Here is a 25,789-nt window from a genome sequence, read left to right as displayed (position 1 = left end):
GTCAGAACATGCAGAAAGGTGAGCCTAGCTGCAGAAAAAAGGGAGGAGGATTTGTGTGGACTGTTACCCATTTTATGGGAGCAGATTTTCACCCACATACAGGCTTAAATCATGACACCCAGATCTGCATCCTGAACCCAGCATGCCTCTTTGCTGCCTCTTTTGTCTCTACAGTAGGAAAGAGGAAGAGTTAAGAAGTAGCACTACTGAACCAGCAGGTCTCTCTTGATATGCAGTAATTTTTTGCAAGTCACTTTTTTACCTTCTTGAGCATTGCAGATTCAAAATCTGCATGTGCACTTTTTTTTTTAAAACCGTAATGTGCATTGGTGATGCATTGCCCCCATGCTGAGAAGAATGTGAGCACTGTATTTTACTACAGTTATGAGTGAATATCTTCTCAAGTTGTTTTGATATGAGAAGAAAAAAAAAAAGGCAAACCCAAACCACCAAGCCACTTAAAACCCAAGCCAAAACCTAAGATTTCATATATATACACTTAAAAAAAAAAAAAAACCAAAACAAACAAACAAAAAAAAGAACCCAAAAAACCCACCAACCCAAAAAACCAAAAAAAAAGTTTCAGTTTAAGCACAACAGAGAAAAGGGAACATTGTCTTCATTCCACTAAGTGAAACTTTAAGGTACAAATCCTTTTCTGTCTAAAAGCACAGGAAAATGCATACATGGTAAAAATCGGACTACATCTTTACATCCTGGGAACAAAGCAAAACTTCTGTTTTAATGTAAATATTCCAAGAGACCAGAGGGCCAAAACATACTGTAATCAGGGCAGTTAAAACTCAGCGTCATTGAATTTGAGCCTTGCCTAAGAGTCAAATCGAATAGAGATCTTTTTACATTGTAACCTGAAGGTTACATATGCCATTGCAACACTTGAAAATGTTGTAGCTAACTCTGGTCTGACTGATGGCTGAAGCCTTCAGTGGTTTTTCAAGCAGCTGGTCTCAGCAGTGCATTTATATCCATGGATTTGGTAACATGTGTCCTCAAGGCAGCATATGATTTGACATTAGACTGCATTATTCCATCCAGAGGAGATTAAATACATCTTTATTCAGTGCAGATATTAGACACTCCTGAGTGTGAGCAGGTTTGCCTGAAACTGGGTCAGCAGTGATACTGGCCTGGTTCTTTGAGACTTGCTGCACAGTTGCACCAGTCTTGCAGGTATTAAGAATGCAACTGCCAAAGATTCCACAAAAGCTTTTAGTCATGCAAGATAGGTGTGAAAATAGAGGTGCAGGAATATAGACATTACTGTAAGCTGGTGGCATGTAGGCTCCTAAATCACTTAAATTTATTTTTTTTTTTAAATCCTATCCAGAATATGTCCTGCTGTTCCTAATAGGTGTACACCAGAAATTCACACTTCACATATTATCCAAAACAAATGTTTTGAATATTCATTTTAATGGTTTGTTGTCATGCACCTGTGTTGCAGAGGCAGGGGTGAAGGGATTTGATTAGCTGCGGAGAGCATTCTGTAAAGCTTTTTGCATTCAGGTGACTGCAAGTTGGAATTGGCAATGAAAGGAAGAACACAGGAGAGAGGTGTAAGTGCAGTTAGTTCTCTTGCTTGATAGGCTTTTGGAACCTGTCAAACATTACTGTAAAGGGGCAGCATTAGAAAGGAAAGGAATAGAGTAACTGTAATGGTTGCTGTTAACAAGTGCAGAGGAGTTCTAGCTGGACGTCTTCTGGCACTGAATCATAGAATCATTTAGGTTGGAAAAGACCTTTAAGATCGTCAAGTCCAACTGTTACCCTAACCCTGCCATCCCACCACCGAACCACGCCCCTAAGCAGTTGTGAAAGTGCAACAGCTCTCACTAATTTATGGCTAGGTACCAAATCTGCCTTATTTTTAACTGTGAGTGTCATGGCATGCTCTACAGATTCCTAAATTGGCGGAATACAAAACCAGCATGGTGACAGTGTTCAGGCTTAAGGGCCAGGGCTGGGGACTGTGCTGGAGTGCATCCTGGGCAGCCAGGGAAGGTTTATATTGCCCAAATGCAGCTGTCAAGATGAACTGAAAGACTTCATCTCTCACAATACCTCTCTAATAAGCAAATATTAAACTAAACTCCACGTTAGGGACTGCTGCCAGTATCTCTAGTTCTTCTGAATACCAGTTGCGGATTGTACCTTTCTCTTTAGATGTTTCATATAGAGTGATTGTGTAGAAAAATTCCCTCCTTGAATTTCCAGAGTAGAAGCGATACTCTGAAGTCCTTGTTTATCTTTTTGCAAGACACCCTTATTATTACCAAGCACTGAGTAATTTTTAGGTCAACAGCAGTTTTGTGCCCAAAAGAAGGCAGTGGTCTTTTTGGTGAGGAAGGGGAAAGACTGTGATTTCTCGGTGATGTGAATGGGCACCTATAACAAACACAGGTGTACTAACTGCGTTTGATTTGCCACATAGTAAATCAAGCTTTCTAGGGTGTATAGATTTTGCATTCAGCCTTGCATGCTATTTAGCTGCTAAGCCTAGTATTTCTTCAGAATATCTCAATTACTGTGCTTTCTCTGTATTCTTTGTACCTCTGATACAGTTTATGACAGAGATTTATTAGTATTTTCACACTGGGGACTAAACTGAGGTTATTTAGGTGCTTTAAATGATATTAGAAGGTACTGAGAAACCAGGCAATCCAGAAAGTGATACCAGGAACAGCATATTTGACACAAGGCCACTTTAGCATTCATCTTTGCTGTTGCTGTGATACTTTGCTATCGCACTGAAAAGCCCTCTAGTACATGTAATACCAGTTTGTGTTTTTACTGTGCTCAGATGACTGTATCAAGGGAATGGAAAATCGCACGATCATGCAGTGCCTTATTGCCCATCTTCTTGTAATGCATCAATAGCTTAATTGCCATTTCAGATGGGATAATCTAAATATTTTTATTTGTATATTTTCTTTACAATATTCATCTGAGTTAGGAGGGAAGAGAGATATTGATCACTAATCAAATTCAGTGTTTTACCAGTGAGACACCAAAGTGACTCACTGCTCTATTTAAGCAGTTGAAGATGTATAGAAAAAACAGGGGGGGCAGTAATTGAACACTTACCTTAGACGAACACAGTCATGCAATATGGCTGGCCCAAAAGTGGGAAGAATTGTGTTGTTGACTTGGTACTGTGTTATAATCGAGTGTCATAGGCAATAACTGATTTTTGTCCAGTCCATAATTCAGAGATGTGTTAGCAGTCTGTACTGTCAAAGAGGGGAGTCTGTAAAGACATGCACAATGGCATGCAAATAAGACTCTCTTTAAGATTAGTCTTGGCAAGAAATGCTAGCTAGAGCTCTTTGTGCTTCCTCCAATTAGCCTTTTCATAAGCTAAATTGTTGTAATGTAGGCCAACTACAAATCCAAACTGGTTTGGGTTTACTCTTTTATTTTTATTTTTTTTTTTGCTGGTTACTTTTTTAAGTCATTTTGTGTGTGTGCTTAGTTATAAGTAACCAGGTTAATTCCAATGGATTGAATGACTTACCTTGCATGTTTCAAGATAAGCTCAGCTTTTCCCAAATTAATTAAAGTATGGTAAATCCCTAGAACTCATAAATAAGATTGTGATTAAAGAACTCCCCTGGTTCTTAGGTGCCTGGCTGTCATAGCAGAATTCAGTCTTGAATTCAGTACCTGAGCTTTCTCTTTAATGGGAACAAAAGAATGAGAATGGTAACAGCCTGGATATGGCTGAATGTATACTGGATGGGAGTTGCCTAAACCAGTCAGTAGTGAATGCAGTAACTCAAAAATCCAGCCTCTTTCCAGGATCTGTCGTTCTTCCTCAGTACCTTTTTGTGCTTGAATTCATAGCCCTGAACAACCTCTGTGGATCCGGGCAGCCGTGAGGCTTCAAAAATCTGAGCAGAATGTTGGTCCTGTCTCTTAAAAGGTTTGCAGGAGTAGAAAAGTAGGTTTAGTTTCTTGCCTTAAGAAATTCTAATGCAAAATTCTAATGCAGAAATGTTAACTTTCTCAGCAGTCCCTCAGCTGTGAGGTTATGAAGTGTTTTTGGACAGAGAACATGCCTGTTCTGTTGTGTTGGAACTGTCCCACTCAGTGAGGCATAATCAAAATCATTGGGGTTGGGCACCAAAACAGGAATTAGAGGAATGCTCTGTGCTGGGGCTGAGGTAATCATGGGAAGGGTAAGAGGATTCCTGTTTCTGTCCTCTGTGGTCATTCCTCCTGCAGTCGTGGGTGGATAGCAGAAGGGTTATTTATCTATACTCCAGGCTAACTCAGCAATGGGTTTCTTTCCAGGTTACCTGATGAACGACTGTTTTGCGAGGAGTGAGGGGGAAATTAATGCCTGTGATACACTGTGATCAAATACTATATTACAGTATACATGCTCAGAAGTAGAATAAATACTGCACAGATTTTGTTATTCATGTAGGGGTTGTTATTTTGGAGTACTTGTGATTGGCATTCTTTTTTTGCAACAGTGTGGATTTTGCAGAAATGAAGAAACTTGAGCAGTGCTGGAGTTTTATCACTGGGCTGTTCTGTGCTGTGCAGCATATGCAAGCAATGAGTCATTGGATCATACCTGCAGGTTTCCCAGTGCTATGGGTAAAGTAGCAAGTCCCTACCCCTGGAAAGTGTAATTTAACACCTATCCTGCATGGAGGGGAGGTACAAGTTCTTACAGACTTTCTTTAGTCTTAGACATATACCAAGAACCTGGAGATTGCTTAACCATTAAGAAAGTGAACTGAAAGGATATTGTGCAATCACAAAACCAAATATAGAAACTCTAGCTTTCACATATTGCCATTTAATCTTTTCCCTGCCGCCAGACGTTACTGCTTATTGGAGGTGACAGTGCCAAGTTCTGCCAGCCAAGTTGGCCACGTAACAGTGGCATGGAAGGGTCACTTGCTGTAGCTTTGACATGCGATTATACACATACTCCAGATATGCCACAGATGACATGCACCTAGCTTAGACCTTCCCTCGTTGTGAGCTTCCCATGATGAGGGCTGCTGGCACCATAGCTGTTAACACCATTTCAGCCTAGGGGCAACTGAGGAGAGAACTTGCGTCCCAATAAGCTACTCTGACGCTGCCAGCCAGCTCCTGGGGGTCCTCTTCCTTAGAACTCCTCCCATGAGAGAGGAAAAGATATGGAAGCTTCCCCCTCTTTGTGAGAAAGAAAAATATATGGAAGCTTCATGTGGCATACTGGTTGATGTTGCAACCACAAAACCAGCTTTTCTGTCTTTTTAGTGTCTCTTTGCTGGATGCTGGTCAGGAGATGCTCTGGGATGGGGTGAAATTCTCTGGCAGGCCAGACAGCCTATGGGATGCCACTTCTTAGGTTGTCTTCAGGCTACCTTCTTGCCGATTAATCTAGTGACTTGAAACAGTAATTTTAAATTAGCTATTGTAAAGTATATTGCCACATAGAAAGTTCCCCTGATGCAGTTTTGGTGGAACCTTGCATGTATCTGAGGGTAGGGGAGTGTCTTCCCTTGCCCTGTCTAAAAAATTCCCTCGTTGTCAAGAATACGTGTCAGAATTTTCCATCTGGGGTATATACTGTTTTGTTTGGTTTTTTTCCTGACAGCTCTGGGTTTACTTACACCCATGTGTTGACATCCTCTCTGATTGTGTTGGTAGTGGATGCATATAACTTCAGTTTTATTTCAGAACTCTATAAACTTTTTGTTGGTATTTTTCAGTTCGGTATTTGTCCTTTTTCAGTTTTGTTTTACTTGGATATGTATCTTCTAATTCATAAAGTAATGCAGTATACCTCAGTAGGCTGTAATGTGTGAAGGGGGAAATGCCATCCTAGCAGTACTAGCCAGCCTTTTTTTAATCTTCCCTGCCTTTAAGTGTTATAATTCTAAAGATAAAAGCCCCTGTCAGAGCCGTTAAGAAAACCTGTTAAATATCTATTAAGCAATTGCTTTAAATAATTTCTTTCCCTTCTACAACTGTACTACATAAGCAGAAGTTTCACTTGGTTTCATACCACCATAAATAGCGTTCAGCGGTAGTTCTGTTTTAGTCTAGTGAACTAATGGGCATCATCTTCTGGGAGCATTCAGCATGTCACCACTGATGTGTGAGGTTCTTCTGTAACAGATACACTCCTTTTGTTTAAAGCCCTGGTGCCTTCATAATGCTGAGCACCAGTTGCTGCTGTGATAGCAAGGCATTTTATGGATTTACTGATTCGTGGGAGACACTGTCTCCTTTCCCACCATAATTAAAGTCTGCTGGTTTATACAGTGATACATGGTGACACAATGTACATGAATACATTAATGCACTTCATTTCTCTTGCCCTTGTTTTCCTTCAAGGCCAAAGAATGCAACATGAGCAGGTTATTAGTTTTTCTGCCAAACAGGAAGACACCTCCTGTCCAAACTATTTTGCAGAAATACTGGATGACTGCTTTAAATGCCAAATTATTGAATGAGATAAAGGGTTGTCCTGCCTTGTCTTCTGGCCGGGTTTTTCATCTGAGCATACATTGCATCCAATTTTACAGACCTTAAAGTAAAGTAAATCAGGAAAGGCTTCCTTATAAATCCCACAAAGGGATTAGAGGTGGCTGCAGAATTCAGCACTCTAAGGACCAAGGTGTCTACATGCATCCCAATTAGGAAAACCATGAATGTTCAGAGGATTTTGCCAATGGGACTTTGAGTGCTGGAATAGAAAAAGAATAGCAGTAGCATATGGATGTTGGACTTTGCACTTAAATGCAGTGAAGTGCCGAAGCATCCTCAGGTAATGACGGCTCACAATTGCTTTAAAGTTTTGTACCTTTTCCCTCTTTCTCCATCTTAGGGGATACTACTTGCTTTCTTACATGCCTTGTTTATTTGATGTGACTCCACCATAAGCTCTTCACTGTGATAATTGTCTTTTACTATAAATCTGTGCTAAGCACTTGATGAATTTGGCTAGCAACACTTAGCAGTCTTACAATTTAAAAATGTTTCTTCTTTTTCCTTCCGTAAGAGACTTCTCTTAAAATACGGGATAGACATGGTAATGACGGTTTAATTACATTGCAGTTCAAATCCTCTATATTTTGTGTCAATTGGCCTTCATTATAGCATCAGAAGCACCCTCTTTTTTTTTTTTCCTACTTATTGTGAAAACTATCTGTGCGTGTGCTCTTATACTACAGTTGGTACCCTGGGACTCCAGGGAGTGGGAATTGTATTTTTTGTTCTGTGACAGTCAGAGCTTCAGCAGTAATTAAAACGAATACTTTCATTCTGGATAAGCCACTTATGGAAATGTGATCTCATCTGGGCATTTGGAAGATAATGCAAGCCAATTAAAACATCGGGGAGGTTGTATGACTTTGAAACTATCTCTACAGTCATATAAGTTCCTTCTCTTTTTTTTTTTTTTAAAGTATGTTTTAGAGTTCATATCAGTTAAGATCTCATCATAGTAACATACAGTAAAAGCTGACTTTCAATTTTGTTTTGTACTGAAGATGTTACTAGGAATTGCTTTGTAGTTTTGTTTCTGCTTGCACTACCAGTGGTTGCAAAACCAAACTGTCATTGCTCAAGAAAACCTATCTTTCTTCAATTTTTTTAAATACAGACTGCCTGAGTTAGTGTTGTGAGTACTTAAGCAGCCTGTGGGGTATACTGCCTGAGACTCAGTGTTTTTAGTGGATCTGAATGATTAAGTTTGGGTTTGTTTGGTTTTTTCCTCCCATTTTTCATTTAGTAATCTAAAAGAAAAGCTTGCTGTCTTCCTGTTTGTTCCACATAAATGGGAAGACATGCGAGTTGAGTGTCTGGAGCATCGCCAAGACTGTAAATGAACCCTGCAGCGGCACTGATGGAAATCATAGCTGAGAGCAGTCTTGTGCATTGGTCAGAGACCATCTTTTCAGATCTCACGAATGATTTATGAGGGAAGATGGTAGCAAGTGGAGTAAGCCAAGAATATGCTGGCTGATAACTTGTTATGCGTCTGTCATTTGATCACATCAGATCATATGCCCTTTCACTGGCTAGTAGGTTCCCAGATCTCATTGTATACAAAGAGTAGCAGTCAAGACATAGCTTTCTGCTGGGATTCCGTATTACTTCATAGCAAAGTTTTGATCGTTACTTCCTTACTGCACTTGATATCTGACTTTTCTATCATTCACCTGTTACGAGCAGGTTATTGGCACTTGTGACAGAAAGAATTAGGCATATATGTGCTAACTCTTCGCAGTTCAGCTCTAAAAAAAAGGAAGGAGGGGGAGAAGAGATTTTGAAGAGCAGGGGCTTAAAAGAATGCCTGAACTGGTGTGTACTTCCATGTATTGTAGTATATGGCTTCCAGGTTTTGATCTGTGGAAAGCATTAGGTATTAACAAACTGTACAAAGCCAAGATGGTACAAGAGAGCAGAAAATCAGATGAAGCAAATGAGGTTTTTACAAGTAGGGAAAATCACACGCAAGCTGCTGAGTAAGATTAGTCATGGGCCTGGCTGTTCCTCTTGGCTCTTAGCATGATAAGAAGAGATTTGTCAGTGGGAAGTGACAGTTGTCTGTCTCTGGGTTTATGAACTGTGTGCTACACCTGTGTTTTTACACAGCAGTGTATGGAGAGTACAAGTCACAGTTTTTCCTTAAATACTGAATACGGTGGGGTTTAGCCAGCTGCTAAGCTCTCACAACTATTAGAAATACCAATAAAATTTCAGGGTGGTTAATAGCTGACAAGGTGGGGCCCAACAGCTGGATGTGAGGCTGACTAGTAGTTTAGAATTCATTTCATGCCAAACAAAATTGTTCAGTTTTAAATTCTGCAGGTGTAGGCTGAGCAGCAGATGGAAATAACAACCCATATAACTTACGTACTTATTAACCAAAAGAGATTACTGAGAGGTTTTATAATTGACTGTTTACTTTTCAGCTATTCTGTAGGATTTGTTCTGTGGACAGTGAGTTCCTCCTCACTGGCACTTTTCCATGTGCCAGCAACCGCAGCAGATTGCAGAGAAGTTTGCAGAGTTCGCATCAAGAAATACAAAGTGCAGAATTCTTAGTAATTTGTAATTGGGAACAGATTTCCTTTTCTGTCAAGTTTAGGTGTTAGTGCTCTATAGTTTGTATCTCTCTTTGTAATACTGAGGTAGGCTGTGTAACACTTTCATGATGAGAATATCTGTGTTCCCCATTTCACAGAAAAAAGAAACTGTGAAGAAGAAAATTGGTTCATAAACTTTGCTTTGATCTAAAGCTGAATTCTAAATATCTGAAAAAGAGATTATAGTCCATATATATATATGTGTGTGTATATATATATATATATATATGTTGTACTTCAGAAGAATAGCACACCCTTTTCTGTTCTCTCTAGTACTTATCCAAACTATTCAGCTTCCATTTATGAAGGACTGAGTGAGAGTCAGGGCAAAACAACATACAAAGACAAATTTAAAATTGCCATTACATGATGGTTTTCTTGGGATACTTCTTATAGTAGAAACATTTTCTGTAAGAATAGGATCAAGCTGCTAACTGGTATTTTATTTAGAAAGAAGGAGTAAGGTGTGGCAACCTGTATTGAAATACAGTTTTTCTGCTGAGAAAAATGTTTGTAAAGATGCAGTGCATTTCAGTGCACAGAAACTTTTCAGTCTGATTGTCAAAATGCAAAGGTGGTTATTTACGTCCTTCTCCAGAAAAATGTGACACACATCCGTGGACAGGCTCTTCTGTCTGTACCTGTAAGAGCAAGTAACTAATGGTCAAAGCCTGTCTTGTACGGAGAGTTCAAATTCCCCTACAGTTATTAAATGCCTGCTTTCCAGTAATGGATTTTTCCCCCTCCCTGGTGCAAAAAAAACTGCAGAGAGGAGTATTCTCCCAAGCAGAAATTCAATAGTAATGATGGGTGTTCAGTGGCTGCAGCATGGTAAGTGCTGCTGTGTTAGAGTGGTCTGCTTCTCTTAACCCACAGATCAGCATTTTGTTTGTTCTTTATGAAGCCTCTGAGATGGTTCTAGAGATCATCACTACTTAGAGAGATGATACAGCTTGCACCTGAGAGGTGACCTAGTTTGCTGCTTCAAGTTGCTACATTACAATTTTCTCCTATTCCACTGTAATGTGGAAACTGTGCAACACAATAACAGGTCAGAAAAATGATGCTTTTACAGGTACCTAAGGGCAATAATTTCCCCAAACATACATCCCTTTGCCTCCTTTTTTTGTTTATTTATTTGCAAGCTCTGATCAGACACACTGTGGCAAGTTGTTTGTTTTGCTTTCTTAGGAGATTACCGCAGGGTGTTGTGCATTAGTAGCTGTCATAGAACCTACCCATAAAATAAAAAGCTAGTACCATGGAGAAGCATGTAATACATAAAAAAAATGGTTAACAGTCAGTAATGCCAACTTACCTGTACCCCAAATTTCTTCGTGAAGCAGAGAACAGTAGTTCTTGGGTGCTGAGGAAGTCGTAGGGACCAATACATTAGTGTTAGTTTGATTGATATTTTCATGGTACATTTATCCCAGAAAACTCAGGCTATTTCAGACCAAGCAAAGCATAAATTCTGGCACTGGAGGGATTTTATGCTTTGAAGGAGAGAGGACAGTAAGTAGCTCAGACTCTCTCAGTCTTCCATGGGTCTGGAAGGGTTGGAACGGGGGACAGGGAGAGAAGGTGGGAGAACGTCTCCAGACACTAAAGGCACTATACCACAGCACCTCTCACCACGTTTCCCCACTCACCCAGCACACTGCCCCCTGGTAAATCACATCACATCACATTCCCACTTCCCTTCTCTTCAAAGTAAGGTGTTGGATAGGGCTTTTACTTATTCCTCCTTCTGAGTTCAAGACAGGACAAGCCTTCCTTCATGAACTGGGTCTTGTGAATTGTTTTTTTAGTGGCTCGTTATCAAGTGACTATAATACACTTACTGGAAATGTCCTGGGCTGGGAAATCCTCATGTCAAACAGTTAGTAATGGCCTGTTTCACATAATATATATGTATCTGTGTCACCTAAGTAATAACTTGTATTGTATGCATTTTTTTCTTCCTGCTTTGTTATACTGATAGAAATGAATGGAAGGACTGATCATAAATCATGCAAAGTTTATGGATAAAATGTGTATGGATTCTGGCTATCGAGTCCAAGGCTAGAGCTGATCGCTGGATTGTCTTTCCTTTTGTGGTCAGACATAGGAGGCAGTGGTAAATAATCCATTGAACTGTACCTCTCAGGCCAACAGTTGCAACTTCTCAGGAGACAGCAACTTGATTGTGCTATCTACTTTATCCCAGTAACACATGGTGCTAAGGAGCTTCTGATGTCTGGTCTAAAAATGGAAGGAGCTGTGGCTAAAAGCACATGGGTGGGGAAAGGAGGCAGTAACAGATGAATCTTTTTTTTTTTTTTTTTTTTTTTTTTTCCCTTCTTCCTTCTCTTTTGATTCAAGGTCTTGCTCTGTATAACATATACCTCCACGTTTGAGCTGAATGGGAGTTCAGTGTTGAAGATTGCTGAGGTAAGTTCCTCTGTCATACCATTGCTTGTGTCACTTAATGTTCCCCTGCTACCTAGAGTGTGTCTTCCATACTGACCCTGAAACTGAACTAGTTCAAATCACAATTACCATCTTAAGGACTGGTATTACCTCACATCTAGAGTGAAGAAATAGGTGCAAGTTGGGCAGGGCTGATGGGCTTGCATGGGAAGGCACTTTTGGAAACTGGCTGATAATTGTATAGTACAGTGTTGCACGTTTACTGCTCCTCATATTTATTTTGCTTTGCCTTTTGCAATAGAAAAATTTCCTTAAGTTCTTTATGACACAGCACTGTGATGATTCCTTACCTGGTGCAAGTCTAAAACTAATGAAGTTTCCTCAAGAGAGGTGTGTAGGCCACATGTGCCATGTTAACACAAGTGCCATGATGTGCTGTGTTAGCCTTGTGTGTCTCTTTCCTCATACATCCAACTAAAATATTTACTACATCTCTAGGTATGTGGTGTTGTCCTGGTGCTACTAGTCACTCTTCTCCCTTTATTCTATTAGAATTTAGTCTGAATTAAATTGCAAAGGAGCTTTGGCTATAGAAAAACATTAAGTGAACCTTTGTAGGTGAGTGATATTTTTAGTACAGGATGTAGCAAGCCATGAGGCTGTTTGCTCAGGTTGGAGAAGATGCATAGGAACACTTAATCCTCCTCTGCAGCACACGCTGTTGTGTGCACGATATATTATAAAATTATATTGCTAATGTTTTCTGGGCAGAGCTCATGTCCACGGAGCAATGTAAAGGTTGTATACCCATGCTATACTCCAAGTGTATGTTGACGTTTAGAGATGTGTTTCTTCTCAGGTTTTGGAATTTTGTAAAAAAGACAAATCCCATATGAAAATAAGCTAACTTTACCTGGAAGTTACAGTATTTTCTAAGTTTAGGAATAAAATTGACCTTGCATTGTCCCATTAGAAGCTGAGAATGGGGCTGTAGGGGTAACAGGGAACCAAAGAAAACAGCTGCTAGTTTGTAACAGATGGGCTTTAAAAGGCAGGGATACAACATAAACAGTTTGTGTATATAACATATATAGGATAAAAAAAAAAAAAGTAGTATACATTCCAGATATCCTGCACAGCTTAGACTCTGATTTCTCTTGTGCAATGTGAGACTTCCAAATCCATACATTATGGCTATTTTTTGAAGGTCTTTGTATTAGTATTTAGAGTAAGCCACAACTTTTTCATTTTACTAAACCCTCTTAGGTCAGTGTCCCAAACTGAAGAAAATGCAGATAGTTTCCCCTGCTACAGTTTTTCTGAGCAGACTTTCTAAAAGCTGGTGAATTCAGCTTAGTGCATCTCTTTGCTGTAGTTAGAGAGCTCTAACTTAGACAAAATACTTGCTGGGAAAAGCACTTAATGGCTCTAAACCCTTCAGATTTTAGTCTTTAAGAGCACTGCCTCAGACTGGGGGAAAATAGTCCATCAGTCATGGTCTGTGTGCTATAAGCTATATTACAAGTCATATTTTCTGTTCTCTGTGTAAATTTGGATAACAATAGGCCTGTTATTAATTTAAAGCATCCTGGAAAATGACAGTTTTCTTTCATAGAGTGGAGTTAAACCCTGCTGTTCTTGGTAGGTGTACTTCACTTTCATTCCCAAATGGCTAGCTTGGCTCTTAAAAACCTTTGCTAGTATAGTGGTACAAGTTAGCACAATGATAGTTTGTCTTTTTTCTTTTAAAATGAACAGGAGCCCTGACACAGGCTGATGAGGTGTGCCAAAAAGCAAACAAAACTCTCATTTCCTTCAGGGAATTGGAGCAAGCTATAATACAGAGCACACGTGGTTCTGTTTGGAGGTACAGCTGTTTTCCCCATGCACGTCAAGAAAATATTGTCTTAGTGAATGCCTAGGTCTTTCTAATTAGCACGTCCTGTTAGACACATTACGTGCTTTCTCAGGTTCCTCCTGGCCAGGTTTTAGGTAGGGCAAAGGTTATAACAGGTGGACTCAATCTGCCTTTGTATCTGAATTCCGTAATGTCTGAATTCTGTAATGTATAAGCAGTAGAAAGCAGAAAATTATTTCTGAGGTCGGCATTTGCTTAGTCTCAGCATTTATTGTTCTGACTTGCTTAAGGGAAAGATGGCAGAGAGGAGCTTTCTGCTCCAGTGCCCCTGCTGTTTGGCATTTCTTTCTAAGTCAGTCCCTTAGTTTTCCTAGCCTGCCCTCTGTAGCAAAGTGGAGCCACTGCAGAACTGGAAAGGTGCTGCCTGCATTACTGGTAGAACTCTCTGAGGACTCTCTCAAACAAGGCTACAGTCTGGCCGTTTTGCACTGTCTGATCATCCTCAATTCATTTAATGGCACCCCAAATCTTTCTGAATATTATCAGCTTCAAATTATAGAACCATCTAACATGAGGAGTACTATATTTTGTGGCTTAAGTGTTGAAAACGGACTAAATCTTGTTGTGTGCACCTTCCCATGCTTGCCTAGACCCCTGCAAGAAAGTATAGTTCATGCTCTGACTGTTGCTTGTTTTTATGTGTATATTTGTTATTCCCATCTACCTTTTGGAGGTTTGTTTTGTTTGACTGTTTTCATTGCCTAACCCTTCTGTGTTTTGCTCGTAGTTGTGTTTTGCATGCCATAGAGCTGGAAGTCCCCGAATGCATGAAATGATCAAAAAGTCCATTGCACACCTCCTTGGGGCCTTGAGCTCTCACATTTTTACTGGTGCTTCTTCATCAATGGCTTTTCAAAAGGTACCTTGCCCAGCCATTTTAGAACCCAGGCTTTCTGTAAGATTGGAGCTCAAGTGTATAGTACTGTTGCAATTTAGCTAGCATGGGGAGGGGAGAGAAAAAGGAGAGATCAACCATGCTCTTTCCAGAAAGTCAGCCTACCTCTAAGAATGGTATTTCATCAATTAATTCAGGTACTTTTGAAAAAGACTTACAGCTCAAGAGAATGATCTCAGCAGCACTGGAATGGTTTGGCCTCTGCAAAGGGCTGTATGTGGTTAACAGGCTTTAGGGGTTTTTTTTTGTCCACTGGCATTCAGGTGAAAGCTGAAGTTCAGGTGATGGGCAGAGTTGGTCCAGGCCTTCTTTTAACTTACAAGACCATCTTCATCACTGACTGATTGATCTCAAGCTAAATAAAATCTCTTATTTTGGGGGGTTATTATTTGAGGGGATCTTGGAATCTTGAAAAAGGGCAACAAGAATGAGGTATGCTGTTGATTTGTCCCTTATATCCTGCAAATGCTTTGACTGTAACCTGTTCTAGTGTATTGTCAAAGCAGATAATCAGTCTTGATTTCTGTCATTTGCATAGTGTTTCTAGCATGAGATAAGAGATATACATATACTTGAAAAACTCTGGAACGCTATCTCTCAGTGTAGTTGGGAAATAAGGGAAAATAAGGCAAGAGCCATAATTAACTAGCTTCCATGTGTGACTTGTTAAATCACTCACTTAAGATATAATTTATATCCATGAAACACAGTCATGCTTTCTTGCACTCGTGGCTTTATTGAAATGCTGGGATACGAGGTCACCCAAAGTGAGGAGGTCAAAAAGGTCTTAGGAACATACCTATGTTGTTTTCCACTCTAACAAATGCAGCAATGTGCCAGCAACATGTTCATCTTAAACTTTATAGCCTCAAGCCCACAGCCTTCCTTTCTTAGTCAATGGAATAGCTTGGTTTCATTTCAGTAGGAGTTAGAAATCATCAAGAGTCTTGTCCATGTGTCCGTGTCAATACCGATTAGCCTATACAATCAGATCACTTATATTTTTCCCTCTTAAAAACTCATCCTCGTTAAGTAACTTTAAAAATGGCTTTACATTATATAATATCCTTCTCATTCAGAAACATATACCAGTTGCATTTATGTATACTGTTCATGCATATCACTTATACAGTGTTTTTTAATTACTTTTTTGTTTCACAGCTAATTTAATCTATATTGATGGTTCTTCTCACTAGCTCTATGTCCAAATGATGGCAGAGTAAAACCACAAAGACTGAAAAGTGTGTGAACAGTCCTTTACCTTTTTTTACGGTCATTGTTAATGATAAAACTCTGTGTAGGCCAAAGGACCAAAACTGCTTCTTCGGGTCACAGTCTGAGAAGACTGTATTGCGTCTGAGAAGATGGTATGGCATAGTTCTGTCGCAAACCGACTCAGCTCCCGGGAAGACCGTTGGCCACTTAGTAGTTACTGCGCAGTAGTTGCAGTGGTTTCTGCAGTTGTAGCAGCTCTTCCAGAAACCAACACTTCCCTCAGAAAACCTGATCAAGGATAGAAACTGCGTTTTGCAGTGTGCTGTCCCCAGGATCCTAGCCGAGTTATTTTTTGGTGACTATTTGTATAACATCATCTGGGGGCAAAAGTCAAGCACAACCCTGGTCACAGCACAGTGTCAAAAAACTGCGAGCAGCTGGGCATGGGGCTGGGAACTGGATGACCCATCAGTGTTCTTTCATTGCTACCATGGCTCCCATGGGAACTCTGAGATGAGGAGCCCTCAGGTTGATTGCCAGTTATTAAATGGCAATCACTTGTGTTATTTATGGTAAAACCCTTTTTTCTGTATTAGATGTGCTGCAGTATGTAATAATTATAGAAAAAGTGGCAAATACCTATATAACAGAAGCAACAACCTTAAAGAATCGGAGGGTATTTACATTGCAGATACAGACTTGCAGAGTAATAGTTACAACTAAGTATCTAGAAATGAACAATCGAAGCAGCATTTAGGGAATTATCTGCAGAGCAAGGCAAGTGCCAAAATCACTTTGGTTCGACAGAAGGGGAAGACTTTGCCAATTTTGCCTTACCATTCCTGCAGCTGTCAGACCAACTGATGAATTGCATGCTGCTTCTAGATGCTACTTACTCAGTTTTCCATGTTGCTGAAAACTTTTTGTGCTAATAAAGCAATGTGAAATAGTAAGGAAGGCTGACTATCTGCATGTGAGAGACCTTGGTATCCTCCTAAAATGTGCTACTGGTAAGTTAGAGTTCATATCTATGTACTGCTATCTTGTTTCCTCATCAGGTTTGCATTGAGACATATGTATCTAGCTGTCACCAGCGGAGCATTAACACCGCTGTGCGGGCAACCCTCAGCCAAATGTTGAGTGACTTGACTTTACAGTTACGACAAAAGCAAGAAAATATGGTGAGCCTTCTGGCATCAACAAATGGTTCCGTGTCCATGGCTGCAGTGTATTGTACTGGCTTGTTGTGCCTTATGGCTTTTATTTGACACCTCCACAATTAATCCCATTTAAAAGCTTTTTTGGGCTCTGACTCTGTGCCTGCCTCAGAGCAGTCTATCAGAAATGCAGCTCTCGCATTGTCAGCTCTGCTTGGCTGATTTTTAATTTTCTTTCTCCTTCCATTAAACAAAAGAGGCTTTGTTCTGATGTCAGGCTGCCCTGGCCTTTTCCTTTTCCATTCTTTATTTTGTTTGCTTGTTTTCCTAAGGTTCATTGAAATCCTTTTGCCAAGAGTTTTTGCATGACAAATATTTACATAAACAAACAAATTCCAAACTAAGGAAAGGGTAATTGAAGTTTTTCTTCTACTTTTTGGTAGAAGATAATTTAAGCTTATGAAATTCTTTGCTTGGTTGTTAACAAAAAAATAAATTCTATTTATTGCATTATTAAAATCCATGAGACCTGTTCGGATGAAATCCCAGCACATTGTCAGCAAAACTGTATGTGTTCTGGGCACATGTAATATTACATTGGCTTCTTAACGTTCGTTCGTGCTGCTTTGTATGTTATCATATTATCAAAAAAGTACTATTTGTAAAAGTCAGTTTCTATTTATTAGGAAATTTTAAGGACTGTAGTTGTACAGACTATTTTCCTTACATCTGTTTTGGGTTAAGGTGATCAATCTATCTTTGAATTTTTAGACTAGATTACTTTTATCCTAATGAGCAACTGCAGAACAGAATTAATTAGTTTACTTACTTATTTTCTATGTGTGCTAAGCAGGTTCATTTTACTAGCTGTGACACATTTACCAAAAAAAAAAAAAAACCCACAACCTAAACCAAAATAAACCAAAACCAGTAGGTTTGACATTTCAATTTCGGTCTGAAAATTGAATTTTGTTAGTTCTGTTCTTAGCTGAGGAGTCGGTGTAAGTATATGCGAGCTGTATTTAGTTCCTGGCAGTTTGTTGTTGGTACTTGAGAGGAGAATTTGGCTTGACCCCTTTGTGCACTGGTAGGAAGAATCCTGTACCGCAGCTGAACCAACTGATGTAAGAGGTCATTTCCATTTCCTGACTGCCATTAATTGTGTTGGCACTGTAACATTAATGACGACAATGCGATAAACTCTCTAATACTCAACTGATTTTGGTTTCTAAGTACTTTGTGAAATCTAGACTATGCTTTCCTCTCGTTATTTTTTGATGCAACCTACATGCCTAGTTATTACTGAGCTTTTTTAGGTGTAGGAAATCCCTTAAGGACTCACAAATCCTAGTTCAGCTCAATGAGATGTGAGTTCCTTAAATCTAAATGACTGTTAAAACAGATCTTAAGGAATCTTTGAAAATGTTATGCAAAAGCTTCACTTAAAAAACCCTAACAAACAAAAAACCCAAAACAGATAGAGGACATGGACTTGTTAAGAAAGCTCTGCTCTTAAAGTATTGCTTTTACAGAGTTTTTCTACCACTTCCACTGATTACATCACCTTTGACTTTCCTCAACAGACAGTTGAAAACCATGACGCCTTGCAGAAATTCAAGACTCAAGGTATTTATACTGCTTTTCTTAGTGACTCCTTCCAATACAGCTTTTTTTATTCCTCAATTTCCTTTCATCAGCACAGTACAGTTTGATGTCACAGGAATTGCATCTTCAGGATTTCTTACCTTCTCCATAGCTTGATGTTACGTGTGGTAAAAACTGAGACAGCCCTGTTAGCTCCTGGTATTTTCAGTTGTGTCTTCATTTGGACCATGGTAAGAGCATTGCACTCAACATAGTAATAAATTATTGTTTCAAGGTGCTTACTTCTGTAATTAAGGGGTTTCAATGCTCTGGAGAAAGTTTTAGCAAGTGGTTCTACTTTCTAAATTGAAACAGATTCAGAGTAGGACATGGAATCTGGATATTATTCTGTTCAGGCCAGAGATACGGTTTGTATAATGGCAGCTTTTGAAAGTGCATGACTAGCAAAGGTGTGTTCATGGTTGTCAAATGATTATTATACAAGAGAATTCTTTCTACTCCTATTCTGGGTTAACTTCCATCGCTTTCCCTGATAGGTAAAAATAATTCCTGCTTTTGATCTTCTCGCTGGTTTTCTGCAGAACTTGTGTGGATGGAGGCTAAAATCTTTGAAGCGCACAAGTGTACCCTTTTAAGATCAGGACCTGATCAGACATCAGAAGCTGTGTAGCGGAGACAAAATATAGGGAGAGATACAGAAATTTTAGCTGCCATGTAGAAGTACTGGAGCCAGCCCTTTTTTTTTTTTTTTTTTTTTTGGTTATTTATTTATATACTTATTTTATTATCTGAATTGGATTTCAGCTAATCTTCTGCAAATGCATGTAAGTAATCAATGCTCTCTCCAGATTTAATTTTACTGCTTTTTCATTGTGTGGAGATCACTTTCCAATCTAGGGGTTTTCCTACTGCATCATCTCTATGAATTTTGGCAGCCCTGCTCGTTGTTTAGAAGCTCTGACCAACTCTGACAGTGTATGCAAAATGAGTTGAGGTTGTAATCCAGCTGCACATATGTAATGCCTCTGATCTTTGTCCTTTTTGGAGGTACTTCAGCTGAGTCTCTTTGTGATGATGTTGTATCTGTCCTCACTGTGCTCTGCGAGAAGCTCCAGGCTGTCATAAAGTGAGTTATTTCAGTTTATGATTTGAATATATTACCTGGAGATTGAGAGTGACACTGATACATGTGATGTACTGTTGTAGTTCTGGGATTATGGAGCAAAACTGTGCTTAAATGAAGTGTCTATTAGAGGAAGTATTGTTCATGATGCATTAATTTAATCATCACTCGAGATGAGAAACTAATTTGCCTTCTCTGTGCACTGTTCATCTTTAAAGAGCTTCCAGTAACTCTTAGCTGTAAGTAACTCTCGTACAGCAGCAAAATACTTGTCAAAGGAGAATTTTTCTTTTCTTGCTTGGAATCAAACCATTGTAGAGAGAACAACAGTTACAAGAGACATGGAAAAACCTAACAGAAACATTTAATATGCAGAATGAATTAATATGTCCGTCTTAGAAAGGTAGCATTTATCCAATTGAAATAATTTGCATTACCAAAGCTTTACCTAAATTTAGGAATTTCATATACTCTACCTACTTGGAAATGCACAAGCCTGACTTTTAAAATGCAGTTATTATGGGCAGTAATAGGGTGTTGCACTTCATTAAAACACCAGAATCTCTTGTTGGCCAGTACTGTAATAGTAAATATTTACTCATGAGTTAAAAATTACTTCCTGTGGCATTCTAGCGTGGCTCAACTAATGGTCTATTAAGAAATGAGCCAAAAAAAGCCTTAAGTGTTAGGCGACAAACTGTCCAAAACCAATGCAAACATTTCTACAGCAATTATTTAAAAACTAGAAATATAGCAAGCTGGAAATACTTTGAAAGCTTGAAGGGAAAAACAAGTTCTTACTTGACGACATTGTTTCTGTATCAGTAAAATAAGATTTAACTTGCTGCTACTGCCAGTTGCGAATCACTGAAGTGGCAGTGAAAAAGCCAATCTGAAACTATTTTAAATGTAGCATAACGTTGTCTCTTTGGTTAGACCGTATGTCTCTGAAAGTAGCCTGTGATGAACTCAGGGAAATGGGAGAAATACAAAACAAGCATGCATCAGTACTTCCTTTTATATGCTCTACTATTTTCAGGAAGTCTAGGGCTTAGAACTACCAGAGCCGAAGACAGCACAGGCATCTTTGTGTGCAGTTCTTCTATAGGCTTTCCTCCCATGAGTGTCTCTAATTACAGCAAGATTAGAATGGGAAGAGAGCCTTCCTTAGCATTATTTAACCAGTGTCAGCATTTGGGAAAACAAAAGCATGTTGATTCTGCCCCTCTGCTCTGGTGAAACCTCACCTGGAGTACTGCGTCCAGCTCTGGAGCCCTCAGCACAAGAAGGACATGGAACTGTTGGAGCGGGTCCAGAGGAGGGCTACAAAAATGATCCGAGGGCTGGAGCACCTCTCCTGTGAGGACAGGCTGAGGGAGTTGGGCTTGTTCAGCCTGGAGAAGAGAAGGCTGCGGGGAGACCTGACTGCAGCCTTTCAGTACCTAAAAGGGACTTATAGGAAAGATGGGGACAATCTTTTTAGTAGGGCCAGCTGTGACAGGACAAGGGGTAATGGTTTTAAACTAAACCAGGGTAGGTTTAGGCTGAATATAAGGAAGAAATTCTTTACAATGAGGGTAGTAAAACACTGGAACAGGCTGCCCAGAGAGGTGGTGGAGGCCCCATCCCTGGAAACATTCAAGGCCAGGTTGGACGGGGCTCTGAGCAACCTGATCCAGTTGAAGATGTCCCTGCTCACTGCAGGGGAGTTGGACTAGATGACCTCTAGGGTTCCCTTCCAACCCAAAACATTCTATGATTCTATGTTTCTGAATCTTCTAAAGGAACATGTGGGGTTTTTTTTGTTGTGTGCATGGTTACAGGACAAGAAGAGGAGATCTTCAAAAGTGTGTATCTAACAATAGCAAGTGGCAAAACCAGCTGAAAGATTAAATCTCTGTATCAAATTTTGCCCAAATGTGAAGCTATGAACAGCTATCATCTGATAGGTATTGTCCACCAAATGATAATCACTTTGAATTACTGGTTATGAAATATCAAAACTAAACTACCTGACAGGATCTCTCAAAATAACTGAAAGTCTTCTAAAAAATTACCTATAATCCCAGCTCCCTATAAAACTGTACTGAATTAGAACCAATTGAGGCATGCTGTAGATAAATTACAAGAAGAAATTAAAAATTAAAAATACTTGCCGAACTATGATTTACTTCATGCTTGTAATTATGTACCTAGACTGTTAGCATCTCTAATTACGTGCAAAGCATAGTAGAGGATTCTGTTTGAGGAAAAGAAATTTAATTAGGATGGCTTGTTAAAGAACTAACTCCGTGAATGAAAAGCCTTTATTTCTTTCAAGGCCAATTTTGGTATCTCCTTCAAAACATTTTATTGGCAGCAACTTAACTTTCTAACCTGCAGGTCAGTGAAGTGAAGTTTTAGTATGCTATACTGCCTGTCTAATTTCTTAGTCTGAAGATTACTTCAATTCCTCCTTCTAAATGTCAAGCTTATTAGAATTTGGTTTTGAGGGAGGCACAGCTATGAATGGTGAGGAAGAGTTTAGGGAGGTGAGGTTTTTTTCTCAGGACTACAGTGACTTTGGTGACTCTGGAATTCGTGGCAGCAGTCATATGAACACAAGAGCTATGCTGAGGTGTGCAGGACTTCAGTGTTCATTTTTTACCTGCAGGAAAACAACTTGGTAGTAAGAGGTGTCAGAGCGATCAAGGGTGCAGGGATGCCCGTGCCCATGCAAGTCTCGGCTGCAAGATGTTGATGATCTGCATTAAGACACATTGTAAGAAAAGCTTTTGGGAAAGAAGGCAATTGTATCTGGAATGTGTTTATCTCTCCAAATAGGTGTGGACTGTTATGAGGAAAAAGCTATCACCTCTGAAATATATAACCAGCCAGCAGTTTTAAACCCTTCATAGCATAGAGTTAAGAATCTAGCTTCGAGCCTCGGGATTCACTATTTCCTGCATGGCATATGAAATGGGTACTGTTCTACTTTGATGAAAATTCACCTATGTGAACAAAAGGAATTCAGGCAGTGACAGAAGAGCAGATATTTATCTTTTGAGAATATTTTTGACCATTGTGGCTGTCTCCAAGAAAAGAGAAAAAAATAACCAGGAGAGAGCAGCCTAAATGCCTTTCAGATTGCCTGAAGAAATTATCCAGTAGCCCAAAGTCTTCTGGTTGTCTCCTTTTCTTCTGTTTTAGGGTTCCTTCCTTGTCAAGTTTTTAGATTGAATTTGAATAATTATTTCTGTTTTCTTCTTCCTCTTTTTTTCACATATTTTTTTTTTTTTAAATCCTTACTCTGGAATTCGATTAATTAATTCTATTTTCTTTCTGTTACTTACAAAAAGTAGCAGATAGCTGCATGTGATCAGCACAAAATAAATGGGATGATAAAAGTGATCGCACCATTGTAAATCCATAGGAAGAAGCAAAGGAAATCACTGCTGTAAATTGCAGGATAATTTTCAAGTGAACCAATGTAGTTGTTTTAGAAAATTAAATAATCTTTGTTTTAAAGTGACATGAATGGCATCTTTTCTCTTTGCCAGTGACAATCGGCAACTTCAGCTTCTTTACTTGGAATGCATCCTCTCCATGTTAAACAGCTCCTCTCCCAGCATGCACCAGCACAAAGGATTCACTGATCTAATATGGTGAGTACATCTGAAGACTAATGTAAATATTCAGTTCGTAAGTATAAAAGGACCTCCCCCCCCAGCCACGCAAACAAACCTGTAATTAATCTCCAGATGTAAGCAGAGCTCGCCGTTAACCTCTCAGTTCATTCTGTGCCTCATATAAGATTGATTAGGACCTCATGCTCAGCTAGCACATGAAATCCCTGTAGTGAATTATCACTGTAATGAAGTCTAATGTATTTAGCCAGAACAGAAAATCTCTCATGCTTTGTGCAATAGTTCGGATTTGTGTGGCATTAAACATACAAATATTCTGCTTATCGTAGGAGGGTGCTGTAGAGATTCTTCCTGCTCTGTCTGATGCGGTAATACTCTGATACAGGAAGATAAGCAGAATTAATGTCAAATGGTATGCTGGTGACCAGAAATGCTTATGACCTGCATTGTATAGGGGCTGAGGCTAAATGGTCTTCATGGTGCTTCCACTTTATCAAGAAATTCTCTTTTTAATACACTCCATCAGAAAGGCTTGATGTCTTTAGTGTTCATATCTACCTCTAAATTGTTCGATACCATCACCTCAGACCACCTGAAATAATCTTTTTCCCTCTTTTTTTTTTTTTTTGCGATAGTGCTTTTTTTTTATAGCATATGCATAATTGACTCATATGCAATTCCTTGCAGCCCATGCCCATCCTGTGACCTTGGCAGGTGATTGGGTTAAGAAAAGATATATGTGACTGTTAATGGCAAATATGTTTCTTGTGCTTTTACCCTGTAATTTTTGAAATGGAAGTATTTGACTTGGGCACAATTCTAAGGATGCAACGTGTAGAGGCACCCATAACTTCCCTTGCTGCCCCAGGAAAATCAGTGGCTGCTGGACTGAGAGGTCTTCAGGATGATAACACTTTGCAGTGTTGCACAGGGACCCTGTGCTGAGACCTCTGGAAGCTCTAGCGTAAGAGCAAATTTCTCTCTTTCATGACAAACCCATTTAAGAAGTTTCTGCCCTTGAATTTCGCCCAACCCTTTGTTTATGCTTATGTGACTGAATGTGGGGCTATCCTATAAGCAAGATTGCTGAAATTATCTCAATTAAAAGAAAACAATTCCTGTTTTGTTTTAAATTTACATCATTTTGATGATCCAGTTTACGCTGCAAATCTGCAGATGTTTCTGTTTGTAACTGTGTATCATGTGGCCAAGCCATTAGGGGCAGGATTTCTTAACCTGCATTACTGCCAAGGAATATGTATCCTCCAGCTACATGCTTAAGATGAAGTGGGGAGAAAAGAAAACAAAACAAAACCCACTAGGAAGACATGAAACAGTTTAAAGTGGAAACATCATTTTGAATATGTAGCAGTGTAAGTACACACTAATATCTATTAGCTGTCTAGTGAAGTCGTGAACCAAACGGATAGTTGTCTGTTCTTCAAGGAGCTGTTGCCTACCTGCACACAGCTTTCTCTCTGGCTGGCACTTTGTAGTCAGTCCTCAACGGAAGATAAAGAAGGGAGCAGACAGAGAAGATTTAGCTCTGTCTTCTTCTGACAGTGTTCCCCATAGTTCTGCACTCTAATGGGACTAAGATGTGTGGGGAGTATGTTGCTGTTGTAACATGATTACACCTGCTTCGAGGCAGGCATGTTTCTTAAGCAGTGAATTGGTATGTTTTAAAGTGTACCTGACTGGAGAAAGAAATGGAATAAGCAGACTCAAAGTCATTATCTGATGTCTGATTAAAAGCTGTTTTTCTTTCTGTGATTTCAGGAAGCCAAGCTGTTTTGGCAAGCATGTTAAGAGAAGCAATGAAAGTTCTGGGCTGCATAAAAATCTTGAGAAAATAAGATGTACTTACCTATGAGGATGTGCTACTTTTTGTACTGAACCATTACTTGTCATTAGGTGCTTGCTCTAGGCACCAGCTTGAACCTCTGAGGCATGCATGTGGGTGAAAATTAGGGTTGGGACTGCATTCTCATGCAGCGCTTGGCTTTTTAAATTAGGGTCTTGCAGACTGAAGTAAAATGTCAAGTGTGTGAGTGCAAAACTGAAATAACAGCCAATGTAGCAAAGTGCTGAGCTGGTTTTGGCTCTGGTTCCACAGAAGAGTGGTCTGCTGGTGTGGAATCACTTAACTTGAGTGTGAAGAAAGACAGTTGAAGGAAGGATGGTGGTTTTAATGTATAGTGGCATATGAGGAGTTACATGCACGCTTTGAGTTACTGTAGAGGGCTTTAATTATGTTCTCAAAAGCCAGCAAAACAGAGGCTTGTGACTAAGGGTGCTTACTAAAATACATGCATGTGCAGTTCAGTGATGGAACATCAGGCCTTCTAGTTAACAGAGATTTTTTTTTTGTCTGGTCAGGATTATTTAAAGCTCCCAAGTTGGACTGAAGAAGAAACACTTGGCAGTAGAAACTTAGAATTTCTACCTTGCGATAGGTTGCAGCCAATGAAATAGGCAGGCATGATATCCTGTAAAGGGCAGCACTGTGCAGCAACATGAACTTGCAAAATCAGTACCATGTTTATAAAGCACCCAAAAGTATTTCCATATGTACTAGCATGCTGATGCTTGGGAGATGAAAAAAGCTTGGCGTAATTTGTTATTCTATCTAGCCACTGCTGTTGACTGGTCATTAAAACAAGAGTGTGTATCTCATTTAACCGTGGGCTATTTTCAATCTGTTCCAGTGAGA

The 25,789-nt window shown here is 39.5% G+C and overlaps 1 protein-coding gene across 1 annotated transcript in view; it reads left to right on the top strand.

Moving 5' to 3' along the window:
* Positions 1 to 25,789, top strand: part of ARFGEF3 (ARFGEF family member 3) — a 112,120-nt gene that overhangs the window by 46,844 nt on the left and 39,487 nt on the right. Inside the window, exons 7-12 of the mRNA XM_035899872.1 lie at positions 11,490 to 11,558; positions 14,183 to 14,314; positions 16,624 to 16,746; positions 18,306 to 18,348; positions 19,375 to 19,453; positions 22,990 to 23,094. Coding sequence (XP_035755765.1) covers positions 11,490 to 11,558; positions 14,183 to 14,314; positions 16,624 to 16,746; positions 18,306 to 18,348; positions 19,375 to 19,453; positions 22,990 to 23,094 — 551 coding nt within the window. The remainder of the gene's footprint in view (positions 1 to 11,489; positions 11,559 to 14,182; positions 14,315 to 16,623; positions 16,747 to 18,305; positions 18,349 to 19,374; positions 19,454 to 22,989; positions 23,095 to 25,789) is intronic.

The sequence above is a fragment of the Egretta garzetta genome, unplaced genomic scaffold, assembly GCF_000687185.1.
Source record: "Egretta garzetta isolate BGI_Z169 unplaced genomic scaffold, ASM68718v1 scaffold397, whole genome shotgun sequence".
Lineage (NCBI taxonomy): Eukaryota > Metazoa > Chordata > Aves > Pelecaniformes > Ardeidae > Egretta > Egretta garzetta.
This window is presented reverse-complemented; position numbering and strand designations above follow the sequence as displayed.